At 47.2% G+C, this 27,716-nt stretch overlaps 12 protein-coding genes across 12 annotated transcripts; 6 read left to right on the top strand and 6 right to left on the bottom strand.

Moving 5' to 3' along the window:
• Positions 1-779: 779 nt before the first annotated feature.
• PENARI_c073G01296 (uncharacterized protein) lies at positions 780-1,139 on the top strand (the record flags this gene model as incomplete). The annotated part of the gene is made up of 3 exons (XM_022637636.1): positions 780-800; positions 853-977; positions 1,049-1,139. The coding sequence occupies 3 exons, from the start codon at positions 780-782 to the stop codon at positions 1,137-1,139; spliced, it is 237 nt and encodes a 78-aa protein (XP_022482503.1).
• Positions 1,140-1,901: 762 nt separating this feature from the next.
• On the top strand, positions 1,902-2,373 carry PENARI_c073G08645 (uncharacterized protein; the record flags this gene model as incomplete). Its single annotated transcript, XM_022637644.1, has 3 exons — positions 1,902-1,954; positions 2,015-2,114; positions 2,182-2,373. 3 exons carry the CDS (start codon positions 1,902-1,904, stop codon positions 2,371-2,373), a joined length of 345 nt encoding a protein of 114 aa, XP_022482502.1.
• A 285-nt stretch (positions 2,374-2,658) lies between these two features.
• On the bottom strand, positions 2,659-4,270 carry PENARI_c073G00846 (uncharacterized protein; the record flags this gene model as incomplete). Its single annotated transcript, XM_022637635.1, has 3 exons — positions 2,659-2,665; positions 2,751-3,796; positions 4,088-4,270. 3 exons carry the CDS (start codon positions 4,268-4,270, stop codon positions 2,659-2,661), a joined length of 1,236 nt encoding a protein of 411 aa, XP_022482499.1.
• Positions 4,271-6,896: 2,626 nt separating this feature from the next.
• Positions 6,897-7,998, top strand: PENARI_c073G03092 (uncharacterized protein; the record flags this gene model as incomplete). The annotated part of the gene is made up of 2 exons (XM_022637639.1): positions 6,897-7,333; positions 7,395-7,998. 2 exons carry the CDS (start codon positions 6,897-6,899, stop codon positions 7,996-7,998), a joined length of 1,041 nt encoding a protein of 346 aa, XP_022482501.1.
• Positions 7,999-8,061: 63 nt separating this feature from the next.
• PENARI_c073G01913 (uncharacterized protein) lies at positions 8,062-8,857 on the bottom strand (the record flags this gene model as incomplete). The annotated part of the gene is made up of 2 exons (XM_022637637.1): positions 8,062-8,725; positions 8,772-8,857. 2 exons carry the CDS (start codon positions 8,855-8,857, stop codon positions 8,062-8,064), a joined length of 750 nt encoding a protein of 249 aa, XP_022482507.1.
• A 1,728-nt stretch (positions 8,858-10,585) lies between these two features.
• On the bottom strand, positions 10,586-11,594 carry PENARI_c073G08411 (uncharacterized protein; the record flags this gene model as incomplete). Its single annotated transcript, XM_022637643.1, has 2 exons — positions 10,586-11,022; positions 11,078-11,594. 2 exons carry the CDS (start codon positions 11,592-11,594, stop codon positions 10,586-10,588), a joined length of 954 nt encoding a protein of 317 aa, XP_022482500.1.
• Positions 11,595-13,519: 1,925 nt separating this feature from the next.
• Positions 13,520-13,955, top strand: PENARI_c073G11746 (uncharacterized protein; the record flags this gene model as incomplete). The annotated part of the gene is made up of 2 exons (XM_022637646.1): positions 13,520-13,847; positions 13,903-13,955. The coding sequence occupies 2 exons, from the start codon at positions 13,520-13,522 to the stop codon at positions 13,953-13,955; spliced, it is 381 nt and encodes a 126-aa protein (XP_022482506.1).
• A 307-nt stretch (positions 13,956-14,262) lies between these two features.
• Positions 14,263-14,842, bottom strand: PENARI_c073G02836 (uncharacterized protein; the record flags this gene model as incomplete). The annotated part of the gene is made up of 2 exons (XM_022637638.1): positions 14,263-14,769; positions 14,819-14,842. The coding sequence occupies 2 exons, from the start codon at positions 14,840-14,842 to the stop codon at positions 14,263-14,265; spliced, it is 531 nt and encodes a 176-aa protein (XP_022482508.1).
• An 844-nt stretch (positions 14,843-15,686) lies between these two features.
• On the top strand, positions 15,687-16,694 carry PENARI_c073G06170 (uncharacterized protein; the record flags this gene model as incomplete). Its single annotated transcript, XM_022637641.1, has 3 exons — positions 15,687-15,906; positions 15,959-16,239; positions 16,317-16,694. 3 exons carry the CDS (start codon positions 15,687-15,689, stop codon positions 16,692-16,694), a joined length of 879 nt encoding a protein of 292 aa, XP_022482498.1.
• A 2,110-nt stretch (positions 16,695-18,804) lies between these two features.
• On the top strand, positions 18,805-19,704 carry PENARI_c073G06512 (uncharacterized protein; the record flags this gene model as incomplete). Its single annotated transcript, XM_022637642.1, has 1 exon — positions 18,805-19,704. The coding sequence occupies one exon, from the start codon at positions 18,805-18,807 to the stop codon at positions 19,702-19,704; it is 900 nt and encodes a 299-aa protein (XP_022482504.1).
• Positions 19,705-20,147: 443 nt separating this feature from the next.
• PENARI_c073G10492 (uncharacterized protein) lies at positions 20,148-20,738 on the bottom strand (the record flags this gene model as incomplete). The annotated part of the gene is made up of 1 exon (XM_022637645.1): positions 20,148-20,738. The coding sequence occupies one exon, from the start codon at positions 20,736-20,738 to the stop codon at positions 20,148-20,150; it is 591 nt and encodes a 196-aa protein (XP_022482505.1).
• A 2,469-nt stretch (positions 20,739-23,207) lies between these two features.
• On the bottom strand, positions 23,208-26,749 carry PENARI_c073G03352 (uncharacterized protein; the record flags this gene model as incomplete). The annotated part of the gene is made up of 5 exons (XM_022637640.1): positions 23,208-23,362; positions 23,421-23,738; positions 23,888-25,819; positions 25,895-26,134; positions 26,191-26,749. The coding sequence occupies 5 exons, from the start codon at positions 26,747-26,749 to the stop codon at positions 23,208-23,210; spliced, it is 3,204 nt and encodes a 1,067-aa protein (XP_022482509.1).
• Between the last annotated feature and the right edge of the window lie 967 nt (positions 26,750-27,716).

Here is a 27,716-nt window from a genome sequence, read left to right on the forward strand (position 1 = left end):
GGCACCTCTATGCCCCTCACCCGGAGCAGCTTTTCTCGGGAGGCACTCTTGACAATTAATTACTAGTGGTCCAACCAATGATGGCTCCAAACCTAGCCTTACCTAAACATGAGCTTATCTATGATATGATATACAGTGGCGAACCATCTATAATCGAGATGGCACGGGTCGCTGGCTGCAATAAGAGTACTATTTCAAGAATCTTTTCTAATATTAGGGCCAACAAGGGCGTGGAGACTTTAGATTTCATTCTGCTATCTAAGCGGGGTGGCCTTCAGCAGCGCGGTGCCACAATTAGGTGGAGTTCTCCTATGGCTAAGCTAAAACCATCTGCGCCTACGGAGTAACTCATCACTAAATCACATAAATCAAAGTCATATGTGAAAAGTCATTAATTCAATCGGGTCAGACTCTTACTAGCAACTCTTCATACAAGTGACGGAGATAAGCAAATCGAAGCTCGGCAAAGTCGTCCTAACAGGCTGATGAGTATGGTTAATTGGCGTCTACCTAGTGAAAAGGCGGTAGTGACGTGTCCATTGACGCATTGACCAGTGGAGTGACGTAGCGTAGGTGCCAAAAGTCTCGCAAATTCTCCAATTACGTACGAAAGTTTAGATCAAGCAGGGCTATGGCCCGTTCCCTCTAACATAAAGAAGTCCACTCGGCGCTTTATGCACAAAACTTGAACGCAAAAAACTCATACTCTACTTTGGACTAATTCTACTTTGCGACGTCGATTACACATAGCGAACATTCGCTTAACGATTAATACCGTTATGGCAGAGAATGATTACGTTGTAAGCGATGCTTTTATTCACAGCCTATAGGTTTTCTAATCAAATAATATAGGTCGTCTTCAAGGACACCGCCACAAACGACCAAATCGATAAATATGCCAATCGTGTCACTAATGCCGGAGGTTCAATCCACTCTATATATTACAGAAATGATAATCCCATTATTTATGGATTTATGTTCGTGTTCTCTCTAACAAGACTTAACCTCCCACTTCATATATGATTGCGCTAACATTAAGCAAAATCAGCGCTGGAATTCCCCACCATATTTATTCTTCGTTTCAAGACGACGATCTCATTGAGTATGTCGAGGATGTCGAGGCTAAGGAGCCACTTTAGTTCGACGACGATAAATTCATCGCCTCTTAAACCGCGAAGTGAGTGTGAAGGGCATTAGATTGCTAGCAGAACGGTAAAGCGGTCAGGTGTTCACTTGTTTGCAGGAAGGTAATTTTGGCTCTTATAAACCATAGCAGCATAATACTGCAAAATGAATAGGGATTGATCTTAGTATGAGGCCATGGAAATAAAGGGCCGTCGTTCCAACCAGGTCTTTTTAGCTATTATTATTAACATGGTTGTGTGTTAGTTTCCACTAAGTGTGTTCCGGGGTGACTATGGCTGACAGGCTGAGTATTATGATAAGCGGGTTCATGGGTAGTCTGTAAGGACAGTAAGCAGTAATGCAAGTCACTATTTGCAGGTCGGGTGCCGAGTAAGCCTCCCAGACCGTCACTTGGATATAGGAGCGGAAGGGAAAAGACAGGTCGCCAGATTATCGAGGGACTCAAGCTCTAGTGTTTGACTTGTTTGTATTTCCCTGGAAAATTCTAGTTCCCTTGTGTTACCAATACAGTTACAAGACGAGGCAACGTATTTTAATGAAAGTAAATCACGGTATCGAGACTGGTACAGGAATATTGATATTCCGGTTTTTACCTAATATGGTATAGTGTTTCTTGGCAATGGGGCTAAATAATCACTCGAAGAGTGTAGGCGGTTGCACCAGTTTCGGGACGTACTGTAGCATTCCGTGCCAAGGATGAGAAAGGTACCATCATTTGTGGTCACGGCCCACGCACAGGATGAATGGTGGCTGAAATGAAGTTCACAGCAGCAGAGCAATCTTCGCGGTCAACCCAGCAAAACCAAGAGTGAGCTCCTACCGTACATTACAGTGGCTGGCCTTATTGTGCTGACTTTGAGATTGGCAGCCTTACAGTAACAAGCGAATCAAGTGAGTTCCACAGCCTTCTTAGTAGTCTGGCAGATCCCTGCTGCGGTACCTTCCTGGAGTCGGAGCCTGCTTTCCAAGTGAGCAAATCAACATGTTAACCAGACTGATAGGAAAATCGAACACTTTATCAATGGCATTACACAGGATGGCTTTGTCGACGTATTGACCGAAAACGCGACATTACTGAGCGAAACCACAGCTCTCAAAGACAAGATCCAAGAATTAGAGGAAACACTGGAGAACATGCAAGCTCGTGTAGATGAACTGTGCAAGGAAAGGCAGGTTTCTACCATCCAGAACAACCCAGCGCGCAAGAAACGGGCAATGCCACAATGACCTTGCTCATTAGCTCTGTATTAAGAAGGCGCTGCTCTCAAGACCCACCTCCACTTATGATTTACATTTAACACAGCTCTTTGGATATATTGTTCTTCCGGGGCTGTTGGCAACACTGTCGCCAGCCAAGACGAAAATGCTTCCTGTCCTGTAGGCTTTTGCGGCTCTCTAGTTATATTTTGTTGACAGCCTTGTTGAACTCCATCCAGATTCTGTGTTCCTCTAGAGCAAAGGAACATCTTCTGAGGTGCAAGGCACGGCCAGTTCTCGAATTTACGAAAATCCTTAGGCGCTCGATATCCGATCGGTCCAGCTTTGGTTCCAAATAACATGCAAGATTCGTAAGAACCCCATTCGAATATTGCTGATTGAAAAACTTGTTCAAAATGTCCTTGATGTCATCCACATCTCGAAGCTGCCTTTCTCTCGGCTTAACCGGCCCCCGACCAAATTCCATGATGATCCTCAGCAACTTCTCAACTGGCTCAAACAACGGTGTGTCGATTATGTTAAGCAGTTCACGCAACGTTTCCAATCCGATTGTCTTTGCCCAAATATCCGCCAACTTGCTTTCTGCGTCATTCAAAGCACGGTCGAAGCTGGGACACTTCCGCTGGCCTTTGAACATAGCATCGCATTGTTTGCCAATGATAGTTTTTGCCAGGTCCCGCTTCATCGCGAATAGCTCTATTGGGAGAGAAGAGCACTCGAGGAATGGTATGTTGTACCCATTACAAAGGGCAATTTCGGCTGGCGTCTGTTCAACCTCACCCAAAGACATCATGTTGGCACCAAGGTTCTCGAAAAGCTTGAGCGCATCGATCTGATTGTTGACGGCCGCAATATGTACGACAGCAAGCCCATCCCTTCCAATGGCGTTAATGTCGACAGAAGCATGCTTAACAAGAAATTCAATTATCTTGCTCTTGTTTGCCCAACTCTCCAAGAGGTCTGTCAAGATGACTGCAATTTGCAATTGCCCATTCCGCAAATACGAGCCCCTGTTGCGTGGAGAATGCGTTTTGAGCCGGCGAAGGACATCAAGATCGCAACAGCGTAAGGCGAGTTCGTAGGGATATTCCAAATCAATCGTAGGCCCAAGCTCGAGTAGAAATTGAACTGCATTTGCGCTGCCGGAATACGCTGCCACTTCCATTAATGGCAAGGTATGAGATTCGATACCAAAAGTGCTTTGTAATTCTTGCAAAATCTCCACTCGATCAGACCGAACAGCTGCTTTGGCTGCGCGGTGAACTTGAATATCTTTGCCAGCCTCGAGCAAAAGCTGCTTTAAGTAGACAAACAGTTCCATATCACCACTTGTGGCAACGGCAAATAGGCAACATTCCAAAACTTCTGAAGAACAGGTAGACCAAGAAACAGAAAATTGCAGGTTGAAGCGTGCCTGAAGTAAAGCCATAGACTGAAATGGCATAACATCAGAATCGCGATATCTGAGCAAGAAAACGTTGGAGTCGCAACAGCGATGTTGTATATTGAGAGCGGCAACAATTGCTTCAATGCCTCTTGGATGAATATGAGGATTGTTGTGAAGGTAATATACAACATCTTCGGCCCCCCTCGAGATGTAATGGTCCGGAGATTCAAAGTAAGATTTAAGGAAATCATCGACCACTTCATCTCTCATGTGATCGCTGTGGCTGCAATAAACTTCATGCTGGATGGCAAATCGTTTCCAACAACTGTTACTGACAGGGACAGAAGGCGCTGGCTCATGCCCGTATCTAACTCGGTAGACAGGGATCATGGCCTTCCTGAGTTCTTTGCAAGTCATTTCCACATTTTGGGATAGGTCCTGAGACGGGATGTAGGAAAGGATCAATTGGATAATTTCAATGGGCAAAGAAAGAAGGGACGGTGCTTGCCTCCCAGACATTTTGGACTCGTTGCGACGACCTGCGGTGTTTTGTACACGATGCGTCCGTCCTAGGCGAATGGGGAATAATGGTTTCACTTGGTCGCATTAAATGAAGAGCGAAGGGAGAGGCGAGACTAGCATATTAGTAGCGAAGTTGCTGGTTCCACGATATAACCAGCTTCCAATGATGAGGAGCTGGAAGCGCTCGATTTTTGGTACATATTAGCTAATCAAGCTCCCCGCACGTGCTGAACGCTTTTCCCATCTCCTAGGAAAGCAATACAGGTTCCTAGGAACACGAGGGTCCCTCAGGACATTTCACGGACTTGTATGATAGAGATCAACGTTACTTAAGCGTTTTTATAGCCAATAGGTGTCCACCTTTACCAACGGCTGGAGGCCGCTAGGTTCCTGGGGTTCAAGTATGGACTCCTAGGACTGTCAAGGATATAGATGAAGCATGTGGAACGGATAGAGATATGATCCGCACGGGACTCACATGGTGTACATGGGTTCCCCTGAACGCGAGGAAGCTACCTTTCTTTTGCTTCCTCGCGCTACGTCTTGTATCTAGAGTCAACTATAGTTGTTCTTAATATCGAATGTTCATCTTGAAACACTATCCACCTCTATGTATGCGTGAGACCCTCACACCAGGATTCACAATACGACCCGACTCCAGGATATTACGAATACACGCCACCCTCAGAATATGGATTCAGCCCTTCACCGGATCGTTGCCCCCATGACGGTCCCGACCCTTTATTCTCTACCCAACCTGAAGTCAACAAGCTGCTTCGGCTCTCCGAGTGGGAAGCAAACAGACCAGACGACGAGCTTCCCGCGAGCTTTGCTGCCTGCCGCCGCTGGAGGTGGAAAGTCTGGACTAGTGTCACCCCGCGGGGAGACCGTCCTGCCGAAAGCCGTATCCCGGCTTATAAACAAAGCTTCCGTTTTGATCGCGTCAACCCAATCTTGAGAAGTCTTTCCTGGAATCTGGAGAGATCTTTTCAAGTAGATCTTGCGACCTTCAACCCTATCGGCCATGCGCGAAGTAGTATCGGAGCGGTTGAATGGGACCGATTGGAGGTAAGACGTGTTCAGGAAGGCTGTGACCGCCGCTGGCTTGCAGCAATCGGCAAGAATGTGGTCCATCAACAGGGCAGTATATCCGCCGAACAGTTTCCCATTATACAGTAGTAGCACATCTGTTTTGCAGGGCTCAAGAAGAGAAGAAACTCTACTCCCGCCCCAGAGGATGGGGCTTGAACGTGGGATGATAGCCCTACAACAGAGAATCCAACATTGCATCGGGGGATTCTTGCGGTACAGATGCTGTGCTTAACTTAAGGGTGTCAGTATTATTATAGCGCAAGGAAACACATAATTATTCGTACTCACATTGGTGCGCTTGACTAATTTGCTGCATGTATCGCAAGAGGATGGGTATTGTTCTGCCAATGATCGATATACACGAATCGATCGATAAAAGAGAGATAGCATGATTTGCTGCTTCAAAATACCATACATGTTGTTAAGAAGCTGAAGCTTTGAGAACCGCAGATTTCCCTTCCGGCTCAGGACATTTATGCGGAGATTCCCGCAATGACAATATTCCTACCAGACGATTTTCTTTTCTCTGGAATATCGGTCGCCGGGGACGCAGGTGAGACCGGGCCGTTCTTGCCCACTTGTTCGTGAAAGAATGGTCTCGCATGCGTTGTACAAATGCTGGGAGGAACCAAGATGATGTCCCATCATTCTTCGATTACTCTTTAACGGTCATTCAGGTCTGCCGCTGCTAAGTACCTGGCCGCCCTTCTCTTGACCACTTAACCACGCCACTTCGGCGCGACACCTTTCAACTCAAGTTTCCTGGATTCCCTAACGAGTAAGTCATACCACCTAGTCCGAATCCATTGGCAGCTACAAAATATGCGTGTCTACAAAGAGATAATCTTAGCGTAGATGAGAAAGAGTGTGTGAGTGACTTTTCACTGTACAAAGCAAGATAATCAACTGTGGCCTGCTCAATGGCCTACGCCAAGACCTCGGCAGTGGGCCCAGAATATCGTTACTCAGGCAAGTTGACAGTAGCAATGTAAGGTCTTCCATCATGTGCAGCTCCTAATACTCTGACATCCCCTAGGATCGCTGCCAGGAAAATTTTCCGTCGGCCGCGAAAAAGCTCGCGGTTCGGGTCAGATCCGCATGACCGGGCTGGTCCGGTTCCTTCCACGGGTCTGGCGATCAACTGTTACCAACTTTAGCAACGGGCTGAAGAAACTTTGTGAGTGGAAAAACAAGAAGTCGTTAGCACAAAGTTGAGTATTAACTCATCTAAGGGGCAAGTCGCGCGATCTTCGCCCGAGTTACTTCAGCCGGATGGTCTATGGAAGCCGATTGGCCCGTAGCACAGCTCATCTTCCCTGGCGGAAATTTGTCCTTCTAAAAGTGGCTGTATAGCTGTCTCATGCATTAAGACCTAGATGCAAACCAGCCCCCAGCCCCTATTTGTCAGCACACCGCTCTTCCTCTCGTCATTCTTGTGCGTGTTAAGTTGGTTTCCTTCTCCTGACAGCTCTTCTACTGAATCTGCTCTATTTTCAAACATTTCGAACGCAAAACCACGGCTACCAGCGATATGAATTATGAGGTTGAACAAGAAATTGTCGCATTCTTTGAGAAGACTACGACGACTCGCTCAGCCTGTGACAACTATGCGAGTGAGCATCTTGGCGGAAATGTCATTCCAGTCGACGTGCAAGGCGTGTGTAGCTACACCGTCTATGCTGGCCCTAACGCCGAATTCGTCGTGCAGTATCGTCTGAAGTCGCTAGCGCTGGACATGGATATTATGAACCTCGTCAAAGCCATCTACGGTACCTTGACACCCCAGATCTCCTTCAAGGGACAGATTGGGGACGATCATGAGAGTAAAGAACCGCTTTACATATACGTGATGAACCGAATGCCAGGCATCTCTCACCTGGATTTCATCCTAGCGCATAACGGTGATGTACCTGAAAACTCGCTCGAGTTTTCTCGCTGGCGCCAAAATCTTGTGGCCGACAACGCAAAGTATGTGACTCATTTCTACGTGATATATACAGAATCGCTGATTGTATGTCTTACTATGTAGATTCTTTGCTCTATCTTGGAAAGGTCCTCAGGATGTTGATCAAACGTACCGCGAGCACCTGTGCCATCAGTACGAACGAGACCTGAATTTGTTACTTGCTTCTCTCCCCATTCGATTCCATCCATTGATCAAGAAGTCTCTTGACTCGTTGCCGGCCATCTTTTCACTTCCTATGGTGCTACTACACAATGATTTCGGTTCCTTCAACATGCTGGTGGACGAAAAGTCTTGCAATCTGCTCGGCGTGATTGATTGGGCCGAAGCTGAGATTGCTCCATTCGGCATAAATCTCTACGCTCATGATCGTTTGATAAGTAAGATCCACTTGAAACATGGCTGGTCCAGGTATGATGATTATCGCCTTTTGGATGAGATATTCTGGAGCATTTTCAGTCAAGAAACCGGAGTGGACAATGAAACGATCAAAACCATCAAAGCCGCAAGGATTGCTGGAGTACTGTTGTGGCTTGGCTTCACAAGTCGTCTTCCGAATGAGCCGATGCCAGTACCGATTTCTGATGATGATGAAAGTGGAGCATATGGCATGCGTGATTTAGACGGGCTTTTGATTAATCCAACTACGAGGTTCACGGACTTGGTATGATTAGATGAACTAGGGGAAAAAAAGAATGTGAAATGACTAGCCAACTGGATACAAAACATAGCACTAAAGGACACCGGCCATAGCAAGAGCGGCTTTCAAGTCTTCTACATTCTCCAACTTAGGAATAGGCTTTCCTGCATTGAAGACCCTGTGATTACCCGTGTTGATTTTCGCATGTGTTTCGTTTGATGCGCGAACACGTGGGTTGCCATCAGAAGTCTCGAATTTCCAGCCTGTAATGCGGGTCGGCACAGTGTTTTTCACAGAAAGCGAATCCACCATGACAGTTCCTTCATCTAGAATAAGCTCCTCCATGGAGCCATCTTCGCAGCCGAGGACTTGGAGGCCAATGAGGCTGGCGAGATTGTTGTTGAGGATATACGTGAGAAACTCGTCAAGAAATCCAGGTCCTACGCTGGACAGATCCGGAAGAGGCCCATCTTGTAACTCGTACGCGCACAAGCCGTCCTGAGTGAGGGCGAAAATATGCCCATGGACACGGGAGGGGTCGATGCCGCTGATGTTGGTGATTCTCGTCCATCGAAGGGAGTTGTTCTCGAAGTTGGTCCCAAGCATGACGGTGTTCTTGGGGATTTTGAAGTGGCCGTGGATCAAGTGAATACCAAGTGACTTGTCCGCATTGTGACGGACGAATATTTCCGCTAGGTTCTCAATGTGCTCATCAGCAACGGCAGGCTGATCCGCATCATCGAGAAGCTCGTTGTATCTATAAAACGTTAGCCACATGTTTGATATACGGGATGATTTCGTACAGAGCAGAGCTCTTGCTAAAGTCCTGGATCTCCAGAGCCTTATCAAGTCTAGGAAGAGTGGGAGGCAAAGAAACTATAGCGGCCATTGTGACTCGAATCTCGTGTGCTGTTGCGCAACGGAGATCGAGGTATAGTAAATGATGAACTAACTGCTGTAGCTGGATAACTCAGAAAGGAAGGAGAAGGATTGAGAACATCGTCTCTATTTATGTGCTGGCTTGGAAAAGATTGCTTCATCCCTGTCATAACTATTTGGTCGAGCGAGCGCAAGGGGAAATATCTCGCAGGTGGGGAACCTTGTCATTTGAAGCGGCTCACAGGGCCTAAGCGTGCTCGGCGTAAGCGATTATGCATGTCTCCAGGATGAGAGGACGTAAAGGGGCAAACAGCAGACATGTACATACTGGCGGTCATTGGTCATGAGCGCTTGCGGCGAGAAACGCGTGGATTCTGCCTTGACCTAGGAAAAGCACCAGGAGCGATGGGGTCGGTGGCGGAATATGGGAAGCATTAAGCGCGATCATTGGACTGCGGGAAACGCGGATAGAACTGCTCGCTGCCCGGCGTGTTTCTGGGATTGATGCTTGGATATGACATGAGGCTAGCTAGTCTTTTGGCTGCAGCATGTTATACTTATTTGCAGCCAATCAAGCCGAGGACTCCCGTCGACCGCTTATCCGTCCGATCACTTTGTTCACCCCAAAAACGACCAGTTTTGCTATTCCCCCTCTCGACCACTTGTTCCCCGTGTCCCCCCCTCTTTCGTTTCGTTCCTCTTTTGTTTCGTTCCTCTTTTGTTTCGTTCCTCTTTTGTTTCGTTCCTCTTTTGTTTCGTTCCTCTTTTGTTTCGTTCCTCTTTTGTTTCGTTCCTTTCTATTTCGCACGATCCTGTTCCACCAGGTCTCTTTTGTCTTCTCACCGTATACCTAAAGCGATAGAATAACAGACCCTAAAAATTAAATGTGGAGGTGGCTGATTCTGAAGTCTTATCTGAACTTTGTTTTCTGTCGGACCATTTTACTTCCTTACCAGATTTATTTAAATGGAGCTACTAGTTCTATGGTTTTATCGGCTTTCTACTAAATTTACCCGCCGCCTTCCACTTGCGATCGAATGTTCTGATTATCTTGGATGTCATAGTCACGTGATGAGGGGTTATCTGCCCCACTACGAAAAGTCAGCGGCCTTGTGCCAACAAGTCGACGTGGATGGAGGTTAGGCATTCACAGTTACTCTTGAGAACCCGTTCGAGCAGCGAACATTCTGGATCTACTCAGTATATCTACTTCCACAATCTTGTTCAAACCTTTGATTTTCAATCTTATCGAACGCCTGGCGGAGTCCGGAATTCTTAACACGAATCCTGACAATCGAAGTGTTCACAGGGGTTAGTTGGATCGCCGAAGATACCCATGATGGCGGCGAATGAGTATTATTCGAAAATACAGCTCGATACAGATGGGGATGAAGAGATCTTGAGAAAAGCTAAAGAGGTCTGCCACCATTTTTTCTTCCCTGCAAGGCATTTGAAACTAATAGGAGTGGCATCCAGCTAGATGGGCAGCTCCAAGTATCCCTACTCGAAGTCGACCAGACTTGGACATCTTATACGCTGAAAATGATACCTGGTCATCCGACTCATCGTCTTATCGTTTTTCGCCCACATCTATCGCGGGACCTTCTTGGGTGTGTTAGGGTGTACCGAGCTGGGACCACTGTGAAACTTTGGGACGTATATGATTCGAGGGACACATTCATAGGCAAAGTTCCAACGGATTGTGCTATCGAAGCGATGGTGGTTGATGTGAAATTTATCAAGCAGAGGGAGAGCCAGAGTTGAACATCTCAGGCAAGTCATGCTCTGCAGAACTAGTAGGGAAGCCGGCGTTAAATATCTCAGTTAAGTCGTGCTTTCCACCGTTCGCCACTGCTTCGGACCGCGAAATCGACAACACCAGTGATGCGACACGGTCTTGCTGTGTGGGAATCGTGAGGATTGCCGAGTGTCCTTGAGAATGCTCGGATCTTTTGTGTAGCTCAACGAAGGTATCCAAAATGTTTGAAGGCACGTCGAAGGCTACCTCGATTCCTCTTTCTCCTCCCATTTGTGATTCGGTTCTGTTGTACATATTTGCCGAGCTTCCGCTATAAGCGGACTCATAATAATGGAAGCGAGCACCGTTTTGCTGTTCAGCAGTGAGTTGATCGTTCACGACACGATAGTTTACGGATTGGTCGGCCTTTGAACCAACTACTTTTCAAGGTCAGTATCTTGTCTTGCCATGTCTCTAGGTTGATTTCCATACAGGAAGTCGACGGAATCAGTGCATCCGGACTTGTTCTCGTCGAAGAGTTATCCTCTGCGTCGAACTGTTGTTGCGATCGGGCTTCATAATGCAGAGGCACCTGTTGGTTTGGCAAAGCATGTCTCGTGGAAGGAGAAGGCTCTTCCCAAATTTGAGATGCCTCCTCCTCGAGCAATTTTGGGAAATTCGTCCTGCACGACCATTCGTGCAGCTCCTGATAGAACCCATGATAGGTTATTTTGGGGCAACTCGAGATAGAGTACCTGAGCATGAACAGTAGAACTGTCTCGGAACCAGCTGTCTTCTTGACCTTGAACGCAGTTTTGCGCGCATGCATTCGAACATGTGTTCGGGTTCTGGATCTCTTGACTGGACCGTTTTCTTTGAGTAGAGCGTTCCATGCATGTAGTTGTCGCTTCTGCCAGCCGCTTAAAGGGCTGGAGGCTTGGTCCTCGAAGAGGGCAATCAGAGTTTCAAGACTCTCGAGAAACTGAGCTGCATTTTCTGGAGAATCCATGGCAAGACAATATGATAGACTTGCCAGGAAGGGAACAGGAAGAGGAGAGGAAGAGGACAGGAAGGGAACAGGAAGGGAACAGGAAGGGAACAGGAAGGGAACAGGAAGGGAACAGGAAGGGAACAGGAAGGGAACAGGAAGGGAACAGGAAGGGAACAGGAAGGGAACAGGAAGGGAACAGGAAGGGAACAGGAAGGGAACAGGAAGGGAACAGGAAGGGAACAGGAAGGGAACAGGAAGGGAACAGGGAATAAAAATGGGGCACAACAGAAAAAGGAAACGGAATGGAACAGATTTCTCGTATTGTATTCTTTCCGTTCCGTTCCGTTCCAGCCTCATTCTCTTTTGTCCGATTTCAACCTAGCTTGAGGTGTAATTAGAGCTAATAAATCATGAAAATTGTACACCACATGGCGGTCCAGAACAAGGAACATTTGCTTCAGCGCAAAGAGTCATTTAGAAGACTTCACTCGTGATCACAGTAAGAATCTGGTTTAGTGGCGGTTAGAGGATTCGGGGAATCAGGAGAGAGACGTAAAGGCAAATGCATTCTAGGCCTCTTTAATATGTCGAGTAACGTTGAGCCAAAATCTCGCTTTGACCTACATTAAAAGCAAATCTATCTGATCGGCCTCATGCAGCAAATAACAACCATGCAGTAGCTAGCCCTGATCTGGATGCTGGAGAAACTCCGCTAATCATGTCGGTCGACATAAGATACGGGACATTGTATTGACCCAGGGGTATATAGTCCTGCATATTGATGACAGCCACGATGCCATACACTGCCGCGCTGCTTCTCCGTTCCCATGAAAGCCTTCAGACAGCTGATAGAGACAATTGTGCATTTCCAGCCCGCATTCGCTACTATCCATGACGACTCTTCCATTGAGTCTTTCGGAACTCCATTGGAGGACTATCAAAATACTGTACCTGCTTCAGCAGACTTTGATTTTCAGGAGAGGCGTAATCATACCAAGCAGAGTGCTGGCGAATCAACTATTCGACCCCCAGAAGCCGTGTTTCTGTGTGAATCGCATAGGCATACCATCTATCAGACTGTTGTGCCTCGACCTATCAACAGTCAGCCCATACCAATTGGCCCTGTCTATAAGCCGGACCCCGAGTCCTTAGGCGCATACCTGAATCCTCGCACACCACCAACGACCCCACCAAAAAGCGTCACATTATGGCATCTGATTACCTGCAACAGTAAGGCAACTTACCTTGATCCTCAATATGGTGCTAATTGAAGAACAGGCTCGTAAAGCTCAATTCTTGGGCTGGCCCTCTGGGCGATCAACTCGCAGATATGCATGATATCACACAGCATCTGGGCCTTTTCACGTACATTCCCGCCGTTCAAGTTCCAAGCACCGGGACATTTTAAACCACCCGAGCTGATTCGCCATGCCCAGCAGCTGATATGCGAGGACGATTGGAATACTCTATGGGATAGAACGAAGATACTGCTAGTTTGATATTCAATTTTAGTGCTCAATTGACGCACAGAGAAATCGAAATGTAGGCATTGGGATAGAAGTTTATGTTGAGAAGTTTGTGTTGTGCTCGCTCCAAGGCACGATAGAACATTCATGCACCTGACATGAATTTCAAAGAGAACCTCGGACATTCAGTATGCGAGGGCGTAAGAGCTTAGGACCTGCGTTGGGCCGATAGTTGACGATTGACGCAAATACCATGAGCTCAAGGCCACGCGCTAGCTAAACGTATGAAATCCAAGCTCCATCGAAAGCAGGAGACTACTCCGCTTTGATACCGCTAGTTCTTGGTATTCGGCCAGTAAATCGGCCAACAATTTTCACCCCTGAATATGCGTTGGCAATGCTGCATTTTACCATAAAAGAGGTCTTCGTCGTACTGTGGGACTCTGTTATATTTGATTGTATATATTCTGTCTCAATATGTCTGACGTGGAAAGGCAACTAGCAATTCTACTGGAAGCTCTGGTGCAAACGAACTTGGAATTCATCTGTCCTCAATGTTACCAGCTCTTTCCGGACATCGCTGCATGCTATCGCCATTGTCGGGAGGCAGGGGAAGGCGAAGGAGGAGATGATATACACAAAGGTCTTGGTTTGATCACAAAGAAAGACTTCCCCGAATTCCTTCGATGCTACCGTGTGGCTATTGGATTCCCAATAGCTGAATGTGATCTTCCATTGGGAGATGGCCCCGGACGTCGCTCATATAACCAATGCTTCTCAGTTGACTTCGTGCTTGGCAACTGTCGTGAGTCTTCACTCGTGAACGCAAGCTCGAGGCGCTCAAACTGATGTGGACACAGTTCCTAGCAGAGAAACAATGGACGCAATGTTGTTGGCCGTGATTAAAGTCTAGATTAATGCTTATCAAGTGTGGTAAGTCACGGTCGTATGTCCCGAAGGACTTGCCGAATGATGACAAAGTAACAGCACAATACTACAACAGAGAACCATTCGAACAGTTGAATCGCTCGTCTCGTCACATGTGATGGCACATGGAGCACAGGATAAGAACACACGAAAATGAGGATAAAGTTTATTACGTTTTATATGAAAGACTACGGTGGAATATTGGCAATCAGATCGTGGATCAGGGTACAGAATATATTCAAAAAATTCCTTGGAGTGTCATGACAGGGAGAGCCCATGTGTCAAAATAGAAACTAGATATACAAGACGGCGTCCCCTTTGATCACGTGCCATTCTAGAAACCCTAATAGATGGCTCAATTTCTCTTTGAAGTCCGCCAACGAGAGCGATCCGTACATTTTGGTGTAGCTGAGGTGAATCGATGCGCAAATCGATTCAAATTGGTCGTCAGGCTTGGCGAAGAATTGAATAAGACCTCGGGAGAGAGGGACCATTCTCGAGTCAAAATGCCAGGCGAAGAGTGAAAGCATAACCAAAGCACGATCAGTGAGTTTGCTTGCCATATGGTGAGCATACTTCTTCAGTAGACTGTTTTTGGCCAAAGCTCTGCGCTTGACCCAGGACCGGTATTGGTACTTTCTGAGGCCCTGGCAGGTAGAGACCAGGGATGCAATTCGAGCATTGGGCTTGTGATGCCGTCTTATTGTTCGCTTGACCTCTTTTGTGCCCAGATGCCACACTTGTTGCGCTATCAGCGTCGTTGCTGCGCTATTTTGGAGACCTGCTTTGGGGATGAGAAACTGTATCATTCAGTATATAGCTCAGTAGAGGAAATCATTGATGTCTTACGCCATTTCGGGAGATTATCGACATTTCAAAGGCGGGGGGGAAAGCTATCATTGACAGACGTATCTTTCGGACTCTTGGGCTGGTCGCCTTTTATGTGTTGGGATGGGACGAGATGCTCTCGGGCCCTCATTATATCACAGACTAGCAAGGGGTTGCTTGACCAATCAGAAACACGAGTTCCGTCCCACTTTTACTACATACACAGTCTTTCAAAAAGTCGGTATTTGCATCTTTTTGGAATTTGGCGTCAGTGCGCAGTGGGACATTCCAAGACCCTCATGGGTCAGGGATAGAGCGGCAATCTTTTTTATCTTATTTTCTGAGCGCTTAAGGTTACATACAATACAGCGCAGCTCTATTGGATCATTCAGACAAGCCGTCGGAGTGAGCTATTCGACCGCGTTATTTGTCATGGTTGGAAATGGTTCTAGACTATGGCTTGTATATACAAAGCCATATTCCCTGGTCATATTCCCTGGCAGAAAGCAATCTCATCGGGGAAACCAAAAATGAGAGAAAGGCAAGGAACCACACATCGTTTCTTGATGCAGAATAGAATGGAAAAAGCCCCTCGGAAATAAACGAGATTTTCCAATTCTAGTTAAATCTCGATTCACATACTCACTAGCTTGAAAATAGGAGCTGAGCAGGCCAAAGAAGTGCAGCCCCGTCAAATGACGACTGCTCTTGTGGCACACAATCGTCGCGCAAGCACCGCCTGTGGGTCAAGGGTGCCACAAATTGTATCTCGACCCACGCAGCCATTGCGTTTAAGACTAGTGAATTCTCATTCTGCCGCTGTTCTCTCGCCTGTATTAAATGCGGACCATCATCCCGAGGTTCTTTCTTGCTGGCCTGTCGCTTAAACATGGACACTAACAGTACCCCATTGAGTTCTACCGTGCCTACACCTTTCCATCCCTACTGGGCCTGGGCCACTCAAGAGAATGCTGGCTCTCAACCCGTACCTAGCATCCAATTTTACGGACCCCAGACATACCCTCAACAGTCAGTCAACCTCACCGATCTCCCTCAAAAAGGCCACGAAGCCCCCGATCCAGAGCTTCTAGATGGCCAAACCCTACAGCGTACGATGAGCTTTCCGTTCTCAGTACGAACCAAATACTGACCTTTCGCAAGGAAATCCAGAGAACTGGAGGTTTCCCAGATTTCCCGAGTCAAATCCCTCGATCCCCTGGACGAACGAAAGGGGGTTCCTCAGCTCTCGCAGCATTTTGCGAACCCAGCATGTCCAGTCCTACCTCTCCTTTGAATCCTACAACAGTAATGCCATCGCAGCGAGCTTTGTCAGGTCTAATTTAAACTCCACAAATGCCACTGAGATCAATATGAGGCCATGCGGTGGAGATTCACCGGCGTACTGCGAGCGCCGGCAGGTCTTGAATCTCAAAGACAGGCAAGTCAGAGAGAACTGAGTGAAATGCCATGCAATACTGCGCTGTGTAGTGCCCCGCTGACATACGTTTAAAGACCCCAGACTGAATACTTTATGCTTCCAGTTCTTCCTACATCCCCGAATTCGTACTACCAGCCATCAGATCTACCCGTGATGTCTGGTCGTGAAGAGCGCAGGTATACCCAACCTTCGCACCTAGATCATACCAAGCGGTCAGAGGCGTATGCCCTTACCCCCATCGAAGCGACTAAGCATGCTCCCGGACAACCCTCTAGTCAGTTTGACAAGACCGATGAGGAATACCCCTGCCACGTCGGCGAGTCTCGCATGAACGACGACATCTTCTGTCAGATTATCGATGCAAATCTGACGCAAGCTGGGCCTCAGGCAGACTTGAAGCGGTTCCATTTCTATCTAAAGTGGCAGCAGTTCACATTTACTAATGGAATATGGAAGTAGGTGATTATTTACCCTGCGTTGAACCGTGCTTATATCGACAGATGGTATCCTGAATGCAGTACCCTTGTGGAACTGAAGAAGCAAAAGCTTTATAGGAAATCCGGATTGATTCATGAATTGCTGGAACAGTCGTGCGTGGCGAAGTGCTTAGGCGAAAACCCGACAGTTGGGTGGCCAAGGGTTATTTTCCAGGACAAGTATGTTTTCAAGCCATTAATTGAGATACTCCCCATTGACCATTCTACCGCCAGCATTAACTGCGTGTGAGTCTGCATTCTATGAATCTTTTTCCATTTATTAACAAGGCGAAGAGCATTTTCGATCACAGGCGCAACCACTGGTCTTGGTGGAACGCCGGTTATACATCAAGTCAAGTTCTCGAAATTCATTCCAGATATCCTTTCGAAGTTCAATCCAAATTTACACACTACTTTGGCAGTGGTAAATTATACCGAAGGCCCCGCAGTTTCCGATGCAAATACTGCGGTGCATCTGGAAAGCAAAAACAAAGGAAATGGTATGTAGGCCAGTGTCTCTCAAAAACAGTACTAATGCCATGTCTTTAGAGATACTCAGTAATGCCAAAGGGAAGCATATAGCTATAGCAGAACAAGCCATAATGGTACTCTGTCGCCGAGTGCAGTCGCAAAACAGACTCTCGACACCTCGAACTCTGAAGGAGCTTTATCAAGCTGGCTTCAACAGCCTGAATTCCAGAATGTGTCGAGACCTCCTTAATAAGTGGATTTATATTATCACAAATGCTAAACGGCCAGCATATGTGGAGAGACCCAGTTGGTGGCCAGAAGAAATCAGATACACGCGTCCTCGCGAGATGAATGCTCGTGGTAAGTAAGCATGAAGCCTGTTGCTTACGCCAACTAACAAGTCAAAGAGATGAAAGCGGTTCTATTCCATCTTTTCAACGAAGAATACGATCACGCCTCCTCTAGAAAATTCTGCACTTCCTGGAGAGACATCAAGATTACCAAAAAAGACAGAGAAATACTAACATGGGTTTTCTATATCCGGAGAGTCTTCAATACTGATATGAAGCTATGTGGGCGCCTATCATCTGAGATCTTATGTAGTACTACCTGACAAGATACAGTGCTGCCTGGAATTACAACAGTCTCTCAATGGGCGCATTAAATTCCCCGACGTGATGAGAAGATTCTTTATGCAAGAAATGTATCCAAGCATTGCTTTAACCGTAAACAGCAACTTTGTAGTGCGCAATGAAGGTGGAGGTTTCATCTAGCCGCCGCTTATACCATAGTTCAGCAGTACATAACCCACACCGTAATAACCGTTGGAAACGAGTCTCTGTAAAATTGCTGTCTCGATCTGCAGCGAAAGTGCAGGCTACAGAAGGCGCCGGTCAATGCGCCGGTCAATATGACACCTAGCGTAAGAGGGGCTAAACCGAAGTCCACAGGGCATCAGGCTAGCGAGGGCAAGTAGCCAATTATGAACAATGCATATCCCAAATTGGTAGGCATCTTCATTGAACAGATAATGTCTACGTGGATACTAACGAAGGAGATATGGCTGAGTTTGGGAGGCGAGAAAAACAGCCTTCTTACATGCAATCCAGTATTCCTGATTGCGTGAGTTAGACTACCAAGGTATTGGTAAGACATATCGCTTTGAAAAGAGGACCCGCAAGTAAATGATCCAGTCATCGCAGGCCAAGAATGCTGGCAAGAGAAAGTTCGAACCTAGAACTCGCGATCAGTTTGGCCCACTTCGGAGTACACTTTGAGGCAAGTAGGCCTGTCGTTTGATCCACTAATTCGTTACAAATTCTGTTACTAGGGTATTTACTAGCGATGAATGCAAGTATTGTCATTCTCTCAGTCAGGGGGCAAGTCCATTGTAATGTCTAGGAAGAGCAATCGCTCCTTCCGGTTATCACGCGCATTGACCAGGAGGCAGGATACAATTTTATCTATAACCCATCCTATTCCCCTGCAATGTGGAACCATCATTTTCATTATTACTACCGTTGGTATACCGTTCATTGTTAGAAATACCCTGAGATTTTCCTTTCCCCATATACTTGGGGAATCCCGCGTCTCCGTTCAGAAAGCCTCCACTCCGGATCAACATGGGCACCCAAGATCAGTTCTTATTTGGTCAGATCAGTTACCCCCAATATATTTCGATATACCCTTCGGTAGTGGACAACAGGTACCTTGAGACTAGCTCACACGACTTCGTCTATGAACAACCTCCTCCAGCACCCTTTCTGGCAGCACCACCCGCGGTCTCTCGCTTCCCCCCGCCTCTCCCCCCCAAATATCGCGCCATCCGACCTCAACCTAAGAAAGACGGCCCTGAAACCAACGATTTCGACGACACGTTGCAATTAAAGCCTCGGAAGCGCCGAAAGAGCCGACGGCTGCCACAAGAGAGAAGCGACGAGTCAAAGGTCACCCAATCAGAATTGGACGTCAACATAGCTTCTTCGGCTAGAGCCGGAAGCGAGAGGTTTGGATTGCCAAATTTCTGTTACTTCAACAAACCCCAAGCTGACCCAAAGGCCGTACAATGCAGTTCCGCGCCCTTCAGCCAATATACGGATTCCGATATTTGCTCGAGCTGTCACGAGCCTACCTTCGCGTCTTGTCCTCCTTCATCTTCAAAGGACTTTGCAAGTCCAAAGTGGAATGGATTGCTGCCTCTACTCAACGATGCTTGTGAAGCGCTTGTCACCGACCGGCCAGTCTATCCCCACGATGTGCGCCGCTCCCTTATTTCACCAGATATCCATGTTCCATTGCCGAGTGGATTCCTTGAGCTCAGCCAGAACCAAGATTCTAAGGAAGCAGATTTTGTTGGACTTGCAGCGCATCTTGAAAAGACACAAGTTCTGCAGTCATTGGCCATTGTGCAGGATTATATGGCGAAGCATCCTTCTATATTTGAAGTACAAGCTCCCGGAATGATCCAGAGATGGACGGCAGACATTGAAGCCCTGAGTACGCCAGGTTCTTTGTCCGAATGAGCAAGTTACATGTGCTATCGATTTTGGTCTCATGGAGGAAATACAGATTACCAAAGAAGGGAATGATCTTCTTCGTCAGTCAGAGGTTGGCTTGGGTATGGATGCCACATTATCACCATAATATGCTGCTTCAAACGTTCATGACATATAAACACAACACAACATCAACTGTATACCAGATCCGATGGGACTTTTTCAGCAGACAGATATATGAGCACCATTGGCCTTATTCTCGATTAGATCCCCCTCTTTCCCACGACGAACATGATGTCATTCTCCTGGCTTCACGAGACAGACGGCGATGGCATATGAATGATATGGCCGACCTTCTTGAATGAAGTTTCTTTGGTTCTGCGCGGTACCCAGCATCATTAAAACTTATAACCACGGTCTGGCCTTTTCTTGATGTTTCCAGTAACAAAGTCCATGTCAAAAAGTGGAACTCATTCCATCCAAGGGTACCAAACATTGGTATAAGATTTGATGAAATCCTTATCGGTCAAGGAAGCATTAGCGTCATTGAATCGGTCTCGGTAGTTCGGCAAGTTTTTCAGTTTGGTGAAACGATTGATTTTGTTCTGAATCCCGGCATAGGCGTAACGCTTGGCAGTAAGACGTTGACGGTTCGGGAATCGGCTGTTGAAGTTCTTGAGGACAGTGGCCCAACTTTTCTGGAGAACAACGCGCTGGTGCCAGGTGTAATAGCATTCTTCCTTAGAGTATTTCTTACGATGCGCGGGCAGGACGGGTGCGCATTCAGTGTCGTGGTCGACGCTTGTTGGTTCGGTAACGGTGGATGACAATTCTAGCATTTGCACATATGGTCTTTTGGAGGGGTGACAATGTCGCTGCAACATGGAGGTCGGTTGGGCTTCATTTTCCTGGCGGCTGGATTGTTGCGTGATTTGCGGTAGATCCACTGAATAATGTTGTGAGTACTGGGGCGTGGGTGCCCCCTGATCATTCAACAACGAACTGATCCTCATTGGGTCTGGATTTGAGCGCTGTTGCATGAACGGTACATTAACTGCCATTTCCCCTTCAATGATCCAACGAAGGGGAATAGAGAATAATGCAAGAGAGAAGGCATGGTCTCGTTCATGAATCGGCCGTACTGCGTGTTGGGCATTTTCTACTGCAGTATACTCAGCCGCAATCTGAAACTGGTCTGCACCAATAGAGATATATCTAATTTTCAAAACGAAACTAAGGAAACTAGGCTGGATTAGTTCAATCAGGCGCATGCCTCCCATGAGAAGTCTACATCTTGGCATACTGTACAGGGGTTGTTCCCAGGAACCATCTAGATCGTCAATTATGACCTTTCACAAATAAATTTGCTAGTTAGACTATTACGTGTCTAAAGGTGGGACCGACTACTCCAAGCTGGCCCTGTACGGATTAGTGTGAGGCAAATTAGAGGCCAAGAACAGATTCAACCAAGCCGCTCCGCGTTATTCGTCTTAGTGGTAATCTGCTACTTCCAACCTACCCTCCCTGATTTCCAGGAACCAGTTCCGATTATCTCTTACTTCAACCTAACTGTGAGGCTTTCCCCAATATTCGAACTGCTACGAAGTCTGACCTTCACAGGGATGGCTAGGCTCGCGGTTTTCTCGCTGTTGCTCACTTTGTTCACGATATTGACTAGTACTGGTCAATACTAGGTAGAAGGCACCCTATTTGCCTTGGAGTCTTTTATGCTAAATGAGACAGCAGGTTATCGCAGGAGTCGGTTGGGTTGTACGTCTACTTTAACGGACATCATACAGAACAGGCCGGGACCAATCACGTCGTCATCTTTCGCCTCATCTTTCAACACTCATTTTCCAGTGGTGGAAATACTAAGCGGTCGACTCGAAAATGAATGGCTCTTTCGTGGGCGACATGCTCCGAGGCGCGCCCTGGGACCTGACGGATCCGCCGAGCAATTTGTCTCGAAATACGACGGATATTCCAATCTTGGATATAGACACATGGGTGAGATGACCGGTTGAAGAGCGCCGGAAGGAGACCGAACAGAAAGGGAGGGTTCGGCGGCCAATGAACTCCTTCATGCTGTACCGGTGGGCCAATACAGAAAGCATCAAAGGACAATCACACCGGCACAGCCCTCGAGAAATCTCCTCTATTGCAGGAAAGCATTGGAGAAAAGAACCACAGAGCGTCCGCGACAAATACAGTCGATTAGCCAAGATTGAGCGCGATGGTCATGCCGAAGCGCATGCAGACTACAAATTCAAAAAGAAGGCGCGAAAAAGGCGATCTGTTACCAAGCCCGTGGCACATCTTGATAGTTCTGAACCCCCCCAGCATAACAGTTGTGATTATACTTCCGTCCAGGACTTTGAAATGGGTATCCAAGCCCCTATCAATTATCCCTGCACGGGGTCTCATCCCGGAGATATTCTGGAAAACCTCGTCGCTCCCATGGGAGGTGTTCTCCAAAGAGACCGCTCCAGTGGCTTGATCGGGCTCCCTGGAGATCCGCACTATGACTTGCTGTGTCCTCAGTCAATCAGCCCCTGACTAGCATCTTCTTCGATGGAAGCTACGTGGATCCTCAGCGGCAAAGCCTGTGGAATTTCTAGAACTCGATGCATCAGGAGTTGCTGTCAGAAGTTGTCTGTCGCAAAACATTGCATTGCTTTGGCTTCTGTAGAAGCAATCTGGCAAAAAAAGGCCGGCAACCTAATTTTGTGAGCTGGTGTGTGTGGGCTATTAACGTATTTACTAGCGCCCAAGCCAATGTTTAGCATGATCTAAATTCAGTAAATGTCGAGTAATTCATGTGAAACTATATTTGCGTGATGCATTCCCTGAAAAACCGAACAACCAGCACAATTGTTATGTGATTGCTCAAGCGTTGTTACATAGTACGTAGCCTTTTTCTGCAACCTTTGCATATCTAAATGTCAGGTAAATAGATAACACAGGCGCATATCTCTCTCAATATCTTTTCGCGGGCTCCTAGCCATCTCCAGGGATTGCTTTGCGAAGCCCAAAAGTTGGTGTGCCATGAAATTTGTACAACGCTCAGTGACTGTAAAAGTCGGGTCTCTTTACGCTGCCTGCGAGATCAATTAGGGCTGTTTTGTTTCGGCTGATATGGTTAATCTTCAACATTTAGTATAGACCCCTTGGTGGCGAATATATATGCAGGCCATAGAATATAAGTGAGTTCACCTTTACAACTAGTTTGTCACTATGATCCGCGTTCTATATAAGTCCATACGGTACATGTACCAACGGGAGTGTTCTGAATTGGTTAAAGGGTAAATAGTATGGCAGATAATAAATAAAGCAAGTAAAAGAGAAAAAAGGAGGAAAGAGAACCTAAATTTGATGCATATACATAGTGATCGGACATCCAGGAAGAAGACGATAATGACTGAGAGTTGAAAAAATTCAGGCCCTACTACCGAAGTAGAGCATGCTGGGCCACATGTGATAGGCGGGGAGGTATAGGGCTTAGACAGCACATGCGACTATCTATGAAGAGGCTAACCTGCACGATGATTATACATTTGCTGCGCCAATGATGGGAGCGGAGGGCCCTGATACCGCTCGGCACCGCGTCCCTGCAACTCGTGAAGGGGATAGTGAGGAAGACTCATTGGGCTGCTCAGGAAGGATGATGAGACTGATATTGGAACAACTGCTTCGGGCTTCATGTCAGGATTGCGGGGGACCACGAGTGTAGAGTATGAACGAACCGCCTGTGTGAGCCCTTCCCGGCACACTGCTAGTTTGAGAAATCCTAGATTGTGAATTGGGCGTGCAGAAATGGGGTGGTCGAGGGGTTGAAACTTGGGAGTTGGACGGGCAATTTAGGACTGGGTTTTGTATGTAAGTGGGCTGGTTGTTCTGCAAATTTGGGCTCGTTCCCAGTTGTGGAATGTTGGCGCCTGAAGTACCAATAGAGAGTGACTGCTTGTTCCCAGCTCCTTCCGGTGTTCTGGTGGACAATTCTAAGTAATTTGAGCCTGCCTGTGCGTACTCAGAGGCAAGTTGGTTGGGGCGTCCTCTTCCACCTGCAAGTTCGAATAAAAACAGTCAGTGTGGGAAGCAAGGACAGATAAAGGAAGAAAGGGGAAGAAAAATGCCGGGTGACACATATAGATCTGATATGGTTTAAAGGGCCAAGTGGCTAAAGCGAACACGGCATTAGAGGGGAGCTTACTCTGAAACCCTTCTTTCTGTGGCACATTTTGGTCATGTCTTCTCTGCTCGACAGGCTTTTCTTTTGATGCTCGCTGGCTTCGTTGCCCATCAGGTGGAGCGTCTCGCTCATTGCCCTCCATCTGAACAAGCGGAGTCATTTCGCTTATATTTGGATCAGTGGGATGGACAATACTGCCATTAATTGCTGTGAACCTGGCCGGAGGTTTCGGCGTGATGTCAACTCTATGGCGCCGATTGCCCAACATGGGGTTATCTTCCACATTCTCAGGAGAACTTGAAAGCACCATCTGTTCGGACGCGGATTCGGAGGCAACAACAGCCAGTGGACTTTGAGCCACTGCTTCCTCATCCTCATTCAATAGTGGAGGACTGTTTCGAGAAAGTCTTTCTGCGTTGTCTGGAACCTGCGGCTGATGATGAAGTTGTGGCGATCGAGGTCGCTCTAACAGCGGATGCTTGGGTGTAGTATCATCATTGCTCAGTACTGTTATCGTATGGGATGGGTCCAAGTTTGGAGTGTCAATGATGGCGTTGGGTGATCGTGATACCGGCATAGTATCGAGAACGGCTGGGACAACCGGAGCTAGTTGGTGTATTACATCCTTTTGGCGAGAATCTGCCTTTCGCTTTTTGCGGCAAGCTGTACGGATAGCAGAGGATGTTCGGTAGTGTCCAAAGTCTCTCAGAAACTCAATTTCAAGTCTTTCCTTTCGTAGGCTTTTCCGTTTCATGAGCCACCCTGGTAAACGGTCCAGGTCTTTAGCGATCCATGAACGATGAGAACTCTCCGCCTGCGCTTGAGATTTCTCATGAAGATATCCTATGATCAATTCCTCTTCAGACAAAGTTTTTCCAGAGGTATCGGTGCTTGGCCCATCCATTCCGCTGTATTGAGGAAGCTCAGTCGAGTTACCAGTGGAGCTTGATTCAGGAACTTGGAAGGGCGTCGATGCCCTGGGAACAGGCAACGCACCCAGTCCACTTTCTGTATGGTTTTCATTATTGGAACCCTCATTTGCTGTACCTCTATCCAATGGAATCTCACGGGGTGAAGATTGCGGAGAAAGTTTCTCTGGTGATTGGTCGCAACGCGCCGTGTCTGTCTGTTCCACGTGCATTGCACTGGACTCAGTACGATGGATAAGCGTTTGGCCCAGCTCTTCGAGTGTAGTATCGCCTTCAGGGTGATGCCGGATTGGAGACTGGATAGGTTCTGCTATCCGAGGGGATTCTAAGGGAGAGTTTCGAGGCAAGTAAGAGTCAACCGTCCCTGGTATTGCTGGGAGCACATTGATCGAATTATCATTGCTTGGCTGACTCTCGGGAACCTTATCTGATGACGCTTGATGGGTTTTGGGTGATTCTTCAGCCTGATGGCTTCCTCGAACTGGCCATTCATTTTGACTTGTAGCTGACGCAAGTTCATGCTCCCGAGATGCGTACCGACACCTTAACATTTGATTCGCAGTATGCTGTTCAGATACTGCATGTGGGTCGCTGGATTCTGATTCAGGGCCAACCGGTTGAACACCATGAAGGGTATAAAGGCTTCCATCCTCGCAGTCGTCAGAATTCAAATAGGGTAGTAGGTTCGGGGCTAGACGTAACGCGTGAACCTCGATGTTCGACCTCGAGATCAATTGTTGGGTCAAGTCCACTGATTCAAAAGGTTGAGGAAGCGGTGGGGAGGAGCGAGGTATCAAAGACACAGGTTCTTTGCGCAAAGTCTTCTTATTGCGCTTTCTAAAAGGACTTTTTCCTGTCAAGAAATACACTTTTGCCTCAATAGCATGGAAGGTCCGTTTTTGCTTGAATGTTCGGTGAAAGTTTTGGGCAATCTCTTCCTGCGACAGATTTTGCCGTACTTGGTCTTCGAACCATAGAGGAAGCTGCTTCAGCACTTCTGAAGGCCAAGCCCTGTTTTTGGCGACTGTACATCCAAATTATTAGTACTTCTTCGCCCACTTCAATTTTCAATGCCACGCTTCTTACGTGCATTACTTACAGTTCCACGTTCCAGCACCGCGTTTTGAAGCACTGGCTTGCATGTCTGTTCTTTGAGTCTCGATAGCCATCCCACCGGGCGAATCTGCGTCAACCTGCGCTGGTGTAAAGTGCGCTGGCTCTTCGGCTGACTCCAGGGGAAAGGGCGAGCCCGCCGATCTCTGACTTGGCTCCGGATTGCGGCGAAGAATTCGATCTCTTCTTAGTATTTCTTCAAGCACAGTGTTATTGACTTTGATGACTGCGGGGCGATGTAAGCGAGTGGATAGGATAAAGATAATGCTCGAGTTGGCTTACTTTCCGATGCAAGTTCATTCGCCAGTGATGTCATTTCGGCTGCCAGCGCCAAGGTGTTTAATTCCGTCTGTACGTCCTTTTCGTAGGACCATGGTTGAACCAGCTTCCGGGGTAATCCTGAAAGGATCATGTTGTGTTGGAAAGCAGACAACATGACAATCACGCCCCTGTCCCGCATATGGAAATGGTAGATTCCATTCCCTTTGTATTCGGCCTGATAATCCCTTTCCTTGATAACGTCCAGCCAATTGATATTGGCACTGACTTCGTCGTTCTGAAGCTGAAGCACACAAGGTTTCGGTGCTTCAAACATCATTTCTATGGTCTTCACTAGGACGTCGCTGATGAGGGGAACGTTCAAGAACCCAGCAAAGCTTTCTCGCCCCGCTAGTGCCATGAAATGTGACCGAGAGTGCTGAAGAACCAAAGACAGCTTGTCTTGAAAAGGCTTAAAATGCTCAGAATACACGCTTTTCATTTCTGGCAGACAGTTCAGCGTGTAGTCATCTTCCCTAATGTTGTGGCCAGAGCCTTCAACTGTGACAGTGTTGGAATCCATCTAGAACGTGACTCGATCTGAAGAAAAATCAGTTAGGAACCAGTGGGCACATAAGATAAGAACAAATTACCAAAGACTGCCGTTTACTGGAGGACAAACACGGCAATGTGACACCGCTTCATGAAAACGAGAGTATGAAATGGAAGATGCTAGGCAAAGGTCCCGACAGCGCTAGTTATAAATCCATTCGTTGTCACGTGTGTGGATATTAAGATAATTTATCATTGGCCCGCTGAAATATATATTACCACCACATTCATCTGGATTTTGTTCCCTTTGTGGATCGTGTTCAAGCTTAGATAATGACTAGGTCATATTCCTGCGTTTCTAACATGATACTTTGGCCGGAGTAAAGTTTACTCTTTGTGGGAAGCACGAATCCCGGATCTGACCCGTTCGAAGCTGAGTACACTACGCTTCCCCTGCGTCTAGACCGTTATCAAAGCATAAACTTTAATGCGGGTGATTTTCTTCCGTAATCTCGCCTCCAATTCAGAGAGGGGTGTGGGAATTTACTGATTGGGCGGGGAATCGAGACAATGGGTCCGTCCCCACCTCCCGTTGTGCTTTCTGTTCAAATCAAAACGGGATAAAATACAGAGCATAGCCAATACGAAACTACGTGGCCGCTAAATGCGATAGTGAAAATCCGATTTTTCATGCGGCAGTGACGGCCGCATTTGGATACAGACGTTGCAGATCATATCAGCGGCTGATTCCGTCATTTATTCCATGGTTCATGCGTGTGAGACAAGCCCGTGCGGTTGATCGCCAGAGCCGGATAATCCCGCGGTCCTCTCAGGTTTGACTGCGTGTACTGTTAACCCGTACAATTTGGTTGCGAATCCTTGAGGATGAAGAATACTTGCATACCGCAGGTTTCCGCGGGATATGAACGAAATCTTGACGCAATGACAGCATTCCTACATGTACCAGGCAAAGTCCCTTCTTTTTCTTCGCTATGACC

This window comes from Penicillium arizonense (genome assembly GCF_001773325.1).
Source record: "Penicillium arizonense strain CBS 141311 chromosome Unknown PENARI_contig073, whole genome shotgun sequence".
NCBI classification, from domain to species: Eukaryota; Fungi; Ascomycota; class Eurotiomycetes; order Eurotiales; family Aspergillaceae; genus Penicillium; species Penicillium arizonense.